The sequence below is a fragment of the Aethalodelphis obliquidens genome, unplaced genomic scaffold (genome assembly GCF_003676395.1).
Source record: "Aethalodelphis obliquidens isolate GAN/ISIS:26980383/991018 unplaced genomic scaffold, ASM367639v1 scaffold71, whole genome shotgun sequence".
Taxonomy (NCBI): domain Eukaryota; kingdom Metazoa; phylum Chordata; class Mammalia; order Artiodactyla; family Delphinidae; genus Aethalodelphis; species Aethalodelphis obliquidens.
This window is the reverse complement of record NW_020838015.1, coordinates 10636279-10646280: the sequence shown is the minus strand read 5'-3', so window position 1 is coordinate 10646280 and position 10002 is coordinate 10636279. Positions and strand designations below refer to the sequence as shown.

The 10002-nt window shown below is 38.8% G+C and overlaps 1 protein-coding gene across 1 annotated transcript in view; it reads left to right on the top strand.

The window, feature by feature from the left end:
- Positions 1–10002, top strand: part of DGKK (diacylglycerol kinase kappa) — a 119199-nt gene that overhangs the window by 38454 nt on the left and 70743 nt on the right. The window contains exon 5 of the mRNA XM_027091314.1: positions 9758–9893. Coding sequence (XP_026947115.1) covers positions 9758–9893 — 136 coding nt within the window. The remainder of the gene's footprint in view (positions 1–9757; positions 9894–10002) is intronic.

Here is a 10002-nt window from a genome sequence, read left to right as displayed (position 1 = left end):
GCCCGTCTCTGGATTCCGCGCTTTCAGCCGCGGCTCGCGCCCGTCTCGGGTCCGCGCTTTCAGCCGCGGCTGGCGCCCGTCTCTGGATTCCGTGCTTTCAGCCGTGGCTCGCGCCCGTCTCTGGAGTTCCTTTAAGCAGCGTTCTTAAACCCCTCTCCTCACGCCCCAGGAAACAAAGAGGGAAGGAAAAGTCTCCTGCCTCTTCTGCAGGTGCAGGCTTTTCCCCGGACTCCCTCCCGGCTAGCTGTGGTGCACTAACCCCTTCAGGCTATGTTCAAGCCGCCAACCCCAGTCCTCTCCCTGCGCTCCGGCCTCAGCTCGCAGCCCCGCCCGCCCCGGCGGGTGAGCAGACAAGCCTCTCGGGCTGGTGAGTGCCGGTCGGCACCGATCCTCTGTGCGGGAATCTCCCCGCTTTGCCCTCCGCACCCGTTGCTGTGCACTCCTCCGCAGCTTCGAAGCTCCCCCCTCCACCTCCCGCAGTCTCCGCCCGCGAAGGGGCTTCCTAGAGTGTGGAAACTTTTCCTCCTTCACAGCTCCCTCCCACTGGTGCAGGTGCCGTCCCTATTCTTTTGTCTCTGTTTTTTCTTTTGCCCTACCCAGGTACATGGGGAGTTTCTTGCCTTTTGGGAGGTCTGAGGTCTTCTGCCAGCCTTCAGCAGGTGTTCTGTAGGAGTTGTTCCACGTGTAGATGTATTTCTGGTGTATCTGTGGGGAGGAAGGTGATCTCCGCGTCTTACTCTTCCGCCATCTTCCGCCTTCTCCCCTGTCCTCAATTCTTTTCATTCTTTTTTCTGCTCTGCAGTAGTTATTTCCACTATTTTATCTTCCAGGCCACTTATCCGTTCTTCTGCCTCAGTTATTCTGCTTTTGCTTCCTTCTAGAGAATTTTTAATTTCATTTATTGTGTTGTTCATCATTGTTTGTTTGCTCTTTAATTCTTCTAAGTCCTTGTTAAATGTTTCTTGTATTTTCTCCATTCTATTTCCAAGATTTTGGATCATCTTTACTATCATTACTCTGAGTTCTTTTTCTGGTAGACTTCCTATTTCCTCTTCATTTGTTTGGTCTCGTGGGTTTTTACCTTGCTCTTTCATCTACTGTGTGTTTTTCTGTCTTCTCATTTTGCTTAACTTACTGTGTTTGGGGTCTCCTTTTCACAGGCTGCATGTTCATAGTTCCCATTGTTTTTGCTGTCTGCCCCCAGTGGCTAAAATTAGTTCAGTGTGTTGTGTAGGCTCCCTAGTGGAGGGGACTAGTGCCTGTGTTCTGGTGGATGAGTCTGGATCTTGTCTTTCTGGTAGTCAGCAGCGCATCTGGTGGTGTGTTTTGGGGTGTCTGTGACCTTATTATGGTTTTATGCAGCCTCTCTGCTAATGGGTGGGGTTGTGTTCCTATCTTGCTAGTTCTTTGGCATAGGGTGTCCAACACTGTAGCTTGCTGGTTGTTGAGTGGAGCTGGGTCTTAGCATTGATATGGAGATCTGTGGGATATCTTTCGCCATTTGATATTATGTGGACCTAGGAGGTCTCTCGTGGGCAAGTGTCCTGAAGTCGGCTCTCCCACCTCAGAGGCACAGATGCAAAAATTCTTAATGAAATACTAGGAAACCGAATTCAATAGCACATTTAAAGGATTATACACTGTAACCAAGAGGGATTTATCCCAAGGATGCAACAATATTTCAATATACATAGTCAAACAATGTCTTACAATACATTAACAAAATGAAAGAAAAAAACCACATGATCATCTCAATAGATGCAAGCAAAGCATTTGACAAAGTTCAACACCAATTCATCATTAAACCTTTCTACAAAGTAAGTATAGAAAGATCTTACCTCAACACAATAAAGACCATATATGAAAAGCCCATAGACAACATTATAATTAATGGGAAAAAAACTGAAAGCTTGCCCTCTAAGATCTGGTACAAGGCAAGTCTGCATACTCTCACCACTTCTTTTCAACATAGTACTAGAAATCCAAGCCAGAGCAATTGGGCAAGAAAAAGAATTAAAAGGCACCCAAACTGGAAAGGAAGAAGTAAAATTGTCTCTGTTTGCAGACAACATGATCATATATGTAGAAAAACCTAAAGACTGAACAAAATAATTGTTCAGTAAAGTCATAGGGTACAAAAAAATTCAGTAACGTCATAGGGTACAAAATCAACATACAAAAAATCACTCAGTTTTCTATACACAAACAATGAACTATTTGAAAGGAAAGTTAAGAAAATAAGACCATTCACAATAGCAACAAAAAGAATAAAATATTTAGTAATAAACTTAAACAAAGAGGTGAAAAACATACACTGAAAATTATAAAACATTGATGAAGGAAAGTAAAGAATACATAGATAAATGGATAGACATCCCATGTTCATGGATCATAAGAATTAATATTGTTAAAATGCCCATACTACACAAAGCAATCTACAGATTTAATACAATCCCAATCAAAATCCAATGGTATTCCCTATATAAATCGAAAGAGCAATCCTAAAATTCATATGGAGCCAAAAACAACCGCAAATAGCCAAAGCAGTTTTGAGCAAGAAGTGCAAAGCTGGAGGCATCACACTTCCTGATATCAACATACATTATAAAGCTATAGTAATCAAAACAATATTGTACTGGCATAAAAACAGACATACAGACCAATGGAACAAAATAGAGAGCACAGAAATAAATCCATGCTTTTACAGTCAACTGATTTTCAGAAGGGGGCCAAGAACACAAAATTGGGGAAGGGTAGTCTTCAATAAATGGTGTTGGGAAAATTAGATATCAACATGCAGGAGAATGAAATTGGACCATTACCTCACACCATGTACAAAAAATCAACTCAGGCTGAATAAAGACTTACGTGTAAGACCTAAAACTATAAAACTACCAGAATAAAACAGAGAAAAACCTTCTTGACATTGACTGGGACAATGAGTTCTTGGATATGACACCAAAAGCACAAGGAACAAAAACTAAAATAAACAAGTGAGATTACATCAAGCTAAATCAACTGAGTGAACAGGCAACCTAGAAATGGGAGAAAATATTTACAAGCTATATATCTGATATGAGGTTAATATCTAAAATACATAAGGAACACCTACAACTCAATAGTTTAAAAAACCCACATATAATCTGTTTTTAAAATTGGTGAGGGACCTGTATAGATATTTTTCCAAAGAAGACATAAAAATGGATAAAAAGTTAAGTACTCAACACCATTAATCATTAGGGAAATGCAAATCAAAACCACGATGAGATATCATCTCACCCTTGTTAAAATGGCTCTTATCATCAGAATAGCTATCATCAAAAAGTCTACACATAATAAATGCTGGAGAGGGTTGGAGAATAAGAAACCTTCCTACACTGTTGAAAGGAATGCAAATTGGTGCAACCACTATGGAAAACAGTACAGAGGTTCCTTTAAAAACTAAAAATAGAACTACCATATGACACAGCAGTCCCATTCCTGGGTAGATGAAAACTCTAATTCGAAAAGATACATGCACTCCAATGTTCATAGCAGCACTATTTACAATAGCCAAGACATGGAAACAACCCAAGTGTCCGTCAACAAACTATTGGCTTAAGAAGATGTGAGATATATATACATTGGTATATTACTCAGCCATAAAAAAAGAATGAAAGATTGTCATTTGCAGCAACATGAATGGCCCTAAAGATATTACACTTAGTGGAGTAAGTCAGACAAAGACAAATATTGTATCACTTATATGTGAAATCTAAAAATCAATACTAACGAATCTGTGTACACAACAGAAACAGACTCACAGACATAGAAAACAAACTTATGGTTATCAAAGGGGAAAGGGAGTGGGGAGGGATAAATTAGAAGTATGGGATTAACATATATACACTACTATATATAAAATAGATAACCAACAAAGACCTACTGTATAGCACAGGGAACTATACTCAATATTCTGTAATAACCTATATGGGAAAAGAATCTGAAAAAGAATGAATATATATATATTATATGTAACATATATATAATATACAACTGAATCACTTTGCTGTACACCCGAAACTAACACAATATTGTAAATCAACTATACCTCAATTTACAAAAAGCAAATCAGTCTTTAACTACTAATAACTTGGCTCTCAAATTTAGCTGCACTTTACAACTTTTAGTAATCAAATTAATCATAGGACAAAACCAATATATGAATGTATATTTTCAAAAGATTGTATGATGTAACTCTTTTTTCTTATAGAGATATATTCTGAATCTTTGCTAAAATAAAAATATATAATTATTTTTAAAAGATCTGAAATATATATATATATATATGTATAACTAAATCACTTTGCTGTACACCTGAAACTAACACAATATGTAAATCAACTATACTTCAAATTAAAAAAGAAGAAAAACAAAAGAAAAGCAAAAAAGAGGAACTTCCCTGGTAGTTCAATGGTTAAGACTCTGAGCTTACGCTGTAGAGGGTGCAGGTTCAATCCCTGGTTGGGGAACTAAGATCCCTCATGCCGTGTGATATGGCAAAAAAAAAAAAGACAAGAGACAACAAGTGCTGGCAAGAATGTGGAGAAAACAGAAAACTTGTGCACTTTTGATGGGACTATAAATTGGTACAGCCATTATGGAAAGTAGTACTGAGGTTTCTCAAAGTATTAAAAATATAACTACCTTATGACCCAGCAATCTCACTTCTGGGTATATATCCAAAGGAAATGAGATCAGCATCTTGAAGAGATATCAGAACTCCCATGTTTCTTTCAGCATTATTCACAACAGCCAAGATACAGACACAACCTAACTGTCCCTCAATGGATAAAATGGATTTTTAAAATGTGATATAGATATATACATACACAAATACAATCGAATATTGTTCAGCCTGATAAAAAGAAGGAAATCTTGCCAGTTGTAACAACACAGATGAACCTGAGGAAAGTATGCTACATTAAATAAGCCAAACAGAGAAAGACAATACTGTATGTTCTCATTTATATGTGGAATCTAAAATCGTTGGAACTCTAGAAGCAGAGAGAAGAATGGTGGTTACCAAGTGCTGAGGAGAGGGGGAAATGGGGAGATGTTGGTTAAGCGGTACAAAGTTTCAGTTATGCAGGAGAATAAGTTCTGGAGGTCTAATGTACAACAATGTGACCGTAAGTAACAATCATTTATTTTATACTAAAATTTGCTAAGAGAGAAGATCTTAAGTGCTCTAAACACACATACAAAAAAAAAAGAAGGAAAGAAAGTGGTAACTATCCTAGGTGGTAAGTTAATTAGCTTGATTGTGGTGATTATTTCACTACATATGTATATCAAATCATTAAATTCAATATGTACAATTTTAATTGTCAAATGTACCTCAATTTTAAAATTCAATTTAAAAAAGGAAATTAGTTTTTCTGGTGGGTAGACTAGATGAATTCAAGCATTCCTTTCAACTTGAAAAGCTTATGATTCTAAGATTTCATTAAGTAGGTGAGAAAGAAACCTCAGAGGTGTTCAGTTGCCTTGCCTGAAATCACGTAATTTATTGTGGCAGAATTGAGATCTTAACTCTCCTAACTCTAAATCCATGCTCTTGGAAAGACATCTTAAATTTTACCTAATTATCTTTTCTCTCCTCTAGTCCCCACCCCTTGTGAGTATGTGGTAGCCCGATAGGCAACTAAGTGGTACTAAGCCAGACAACTAGGCTGTATAGATCAACAAATAGATTCAAATTGGATAAATGACTCTCTAGCTCATGTGTAGCATCTCCATGGCTAGTGGTTTTCTCAGGATGAACACAATTTACACTTATTGTTCCAGCATAATTACATACTATACCTCCCCCTTTCACTGTTCAAAGTGTCCTGATTTGGATGATATGGTCACCCTACCAATGGCCAACCTGGGAGGCCCTAACATTCTGTAGTTTCCAAAACCTTGATATAACAAAGAAGTTGGCTTCAAGTTACAGTACAAACCACTAGTTTTGTTTTATCTAAACACAGCCTTTCATCAAATAAATCATCCCAAACAAGATTCTTTTAAGGAAACACATCTTTAGAAGATTTTGTGCTTTATGGGATGTTTCCTGAGACTTTTATGCACTTTGAAAATACTTAATATTATTAAGTCCTCATGCTTTAACAGTGTTTTAGAGTTTACCAAACACCTGGACTGACAAGATCTCCTTTAATGAATAGACAAATAATTAATGAACCTATCTGGGTTCTGGATTATACTGAAAGGGATTCAGGAGATGGAGAAAATAGCCTTAGCTGCTCTAAAACAGTGAAGAATCAGATTGGAGTGATGATCTCTGCATGAATGTATTAACCTATGTATTTTAGAGAGCATAAAAATCAAACATAAAACCCAACAACCACACATTAAAAGCCTTAACATTCAGAGATCAGTGGTTTGTATACATGCCACAGTTCTTCATCTGTCTTCAAAGTCAATTTTTAATCTGTGTCACTTAATAGAAAGGCCTGTAATGACATACTGTGTTAGTTTCCCAGGACTGCCATATCAAATCCACAAACTGGGTGAATTAAGATACTTCTCTCACAGTTCTGGAGTCTAGAAGTACAAAATCAAAGTGTTGGCAGGACTGTGCTCTTTCTGAAGGCTCGAGAAGAGAATCCTTCTTTGCCTCTTCTTAGCTTCTGGTGATTGCAGGCATACCTTGGCTTGTAGATGCATCATTCCAATCTCTGCCTATATCATCACATGATGTCTCTCCTGTGTCTGTCCAAATTTCCCTCTTCTACAATGAGATACCATCTCACACCGGTCATAATGGCCATCATCAAAACATCTACAAACAATAAATTCTGGAGAGGGTGTGGAGAAAAGGGAACCCTCTTGCACTGTTGGTGGGAATGTAAATTGATACAGCCGCTATGGAGAACAGTATGGAGGTTCCTTAAAAAACTAAAAATAGAACTACCATATGACCCAGTGATCCCACTACTGGGCATATACCCTGAGAAAAACATAATTCAAAGAGTTGTGTACCAAAATATTCATTGCAGCTCTATTTACAATAGCCAGGACATGGAATCAACCTAAATGTCCTTCGACAGATGAATGGATAAAGAAGATGTGGCACATATATACAATGGAATATTACTCAGCCATAAAAAGAAACGAAATTGAGTTATTTTTAGTGAGGTGGATGGACCTAGAGTCTGTCATACAGAGTGAAGTAAGTCAGAAAGAGAAAAACAAATACCATATGCGAACACATATATATGGAATCTAAAAAACAAACAAAAAAATGGTCATGAAGAACCTAGGGGCAAGACGGGAATAAAGACGCAGACCTACTAGAGAATGGACTTGAGGATACAGGGAGGGGGAAGGGTAAACTGGGACAAAGTGAGGGAGTGGCATGGACATATATACACAACCAAACGTAAAATAGATAGCTAGTGGGAAGCAGCCACATAGCACAGGGAGATCAGTTCGGTGCTTTGTGACCACTTAGAGGGGTGGGATAAGGAGGGTGGGAGGGAGGGAGATGCAAGAGGCAAGAGATATGGGAACATATGTATATGTATAACTGATTCACTTTGTTATAAAGCAGAAACTACCACACCATTGTAAAGCAATTATACTCCAATAAAGATGTTAAAAAAAATTTTTAATTTAAAAAAAAGAGGGAAAGGACACCAGTCACTAATCCATTATGACAACATCTTAAATTGTTTATATCTATAAAGATTCTATTTTCAAATAAGGTCACATTCACAGTACCAGGTACTTGAACATATTTTGGCAGGGGACACAATTCAGCATACAACATGTACTCATCCAGGGTGGTATGCACCAAAGTTTTCTTATACAATAGGATGCACTTAAGGAATAAAAATCCCACCTCCTCCACTGCTGAACCAAAGCAATGTCCATTTTATATATTTTTATATTCTGTAAATAATTGGAGCATGACATTCAATATTCCACCCAGACAGAGTTCATCATTTCTTCCATTTGTCCTGTAGAATCTTGAACATTATAGGAGAGCTCACTTTTCACTCTACACTGGAGTCATCTGTTTAGGAAGTTGTCTCCTACAGTAGACTATGAGCTCCGTGAGGGCAAGAACTATGGATCATTCATCTCTGAATCTCCAGTGCCTAGCTTTATAGATGACACAAAGTCGCTCTTAGTAATTATTGGAGGAAAGAAGGAGGTTGGAAGGAAGGAAGGTACTTGTAAAGTTATAATCTAGTGGGAAGTAGAAAGGTGCTAGTTGCTCAGCATGTCAAAGCCAAGACTATGTCACTTCCTCAGGACTCTCCACTCTCTACTTTGATCTTCTTGGAACTTTGCCAGGGTTTCAGTATGCAAAAAATAATACAATCACAAAGTGACTCCATACTTGGTGAGCCTTTAGTGCATCAAAGTAGCTTTTCCTTCCAGAAGCTTCCTGGTCATTCCAACAGCAGCTTAGCACATAAACGGCATGCCAGAGGGGGAAGGAGGGATCAGGGAATACCATGTACAGGCTATGTTTTAGATGATGAATTCCTATAAATTGATCAAGGTTGAACACTAAATATGGCAGATCCCTCAATAGCACTTTCTCTCTTTCCCTCTCTGTCTCTCTCTGTCTCTCTCTCTAGTGGACCAGTATCAGCTAGCGTCAGGAAGAATATATAGTTCATTTTAAAGTCTTATGCCTTTACACACCCAACCGATTATAACATCCAGAATAAAAAGCTGAATGCATATGCTTATGTCTACATTCCAGAGGAAGGCAGAGAAGGAAGAGATCAGACATTCACAGGAATTATAGAAAAGGTGGAAGTGTCCTGTGGAATGCACGCCCAGAACAAATTTGGAAGTTTTTGGTGCCCACTCCTCCCCTTCCCCTTTTAACCCCAAAACTAGTTTCTGGTATGCCCTGTGCCAGCCCACAGTCATGAGAGTCAGGCTGTGATAAACAAATGTAGCATTTATAGGGAGGTTAATAGTAAATGTCAAATTGAATACCATGAAAGAGGACACCAAACAGAATGCCATTCCATGAGGGCAGAGACTTTATCTTGTTCATCAGTGCCTTGAAAAGTGCCAAGCACATAGCAGTTACTCAGTAAAAATTTAATGAATTTTGAATAAATTAAATTGATTAACCAGGAAATTGCTATAGGCAGTCAGAGCATGTTATTCAGAAAAGAATACTGGGACCAGAAGCCTCTGAAATGAAACTGTTGTCCCAGCAATGCAATGCTCTCCTCACTTGGCAGCAGCAGGTCCAGGAAGGGTAATGTATATCTCCAAGAGGTAGCTAAAGCCTGACAAGCATTCCTTAGCCTAGAGTCAGAGCCGTGCCTCCTCCCTTTCTTGCCTGGCAAGAGGGCTTGGATATCACTGAATTTCCTACTCACAACCTCCTTTTGCTGACTACTCAAAGAGGGCCAAGGCCAAGATTAACAGAACTAATTTTGCTTAGGCTAAACCAATGAAATGGTTTAGCCAAGGAGTATAAAGATCATCACTCCTGCCTTCAGTCCCTGTTCCAGGATCTAGCACCCCCTCATTCCTTTTCCCTTTTTAAAACCACTGGGAAAAAACAGAGATGGGAGATTTGTTAAGCATTGGCTCAACTTTGATTCTTCCTCTTCACATGCTCTGACACCTTATGTAGCTGGCCATTTCAACCTTAGCATTCAGATCTTCTGGCCTTCCCTAATCCGTCTCTGTGATTAACTCTCTATTCTTTCTTCTCTTTGATTTATTTTAGATACCTGCAGCAGAAAACAACCCTTTTCTTGTTGGAATGCACTATTGGTACTCAAGCCACAGTCCCCGGACCCAGCACTGCAATGTTTGTCGAGGGACCATTCCTGCCTTATCTCGAAATGTTATCATCTGTGAAGGTACATTTCTGATTCCTTTAGGAAGTGGAGCTCAATGGGTGGAGATGGGTGTGAAGGAGCTCATGAGACTTTAGTATCATTGACTCACACTAGGTCACTGATTCTAGTG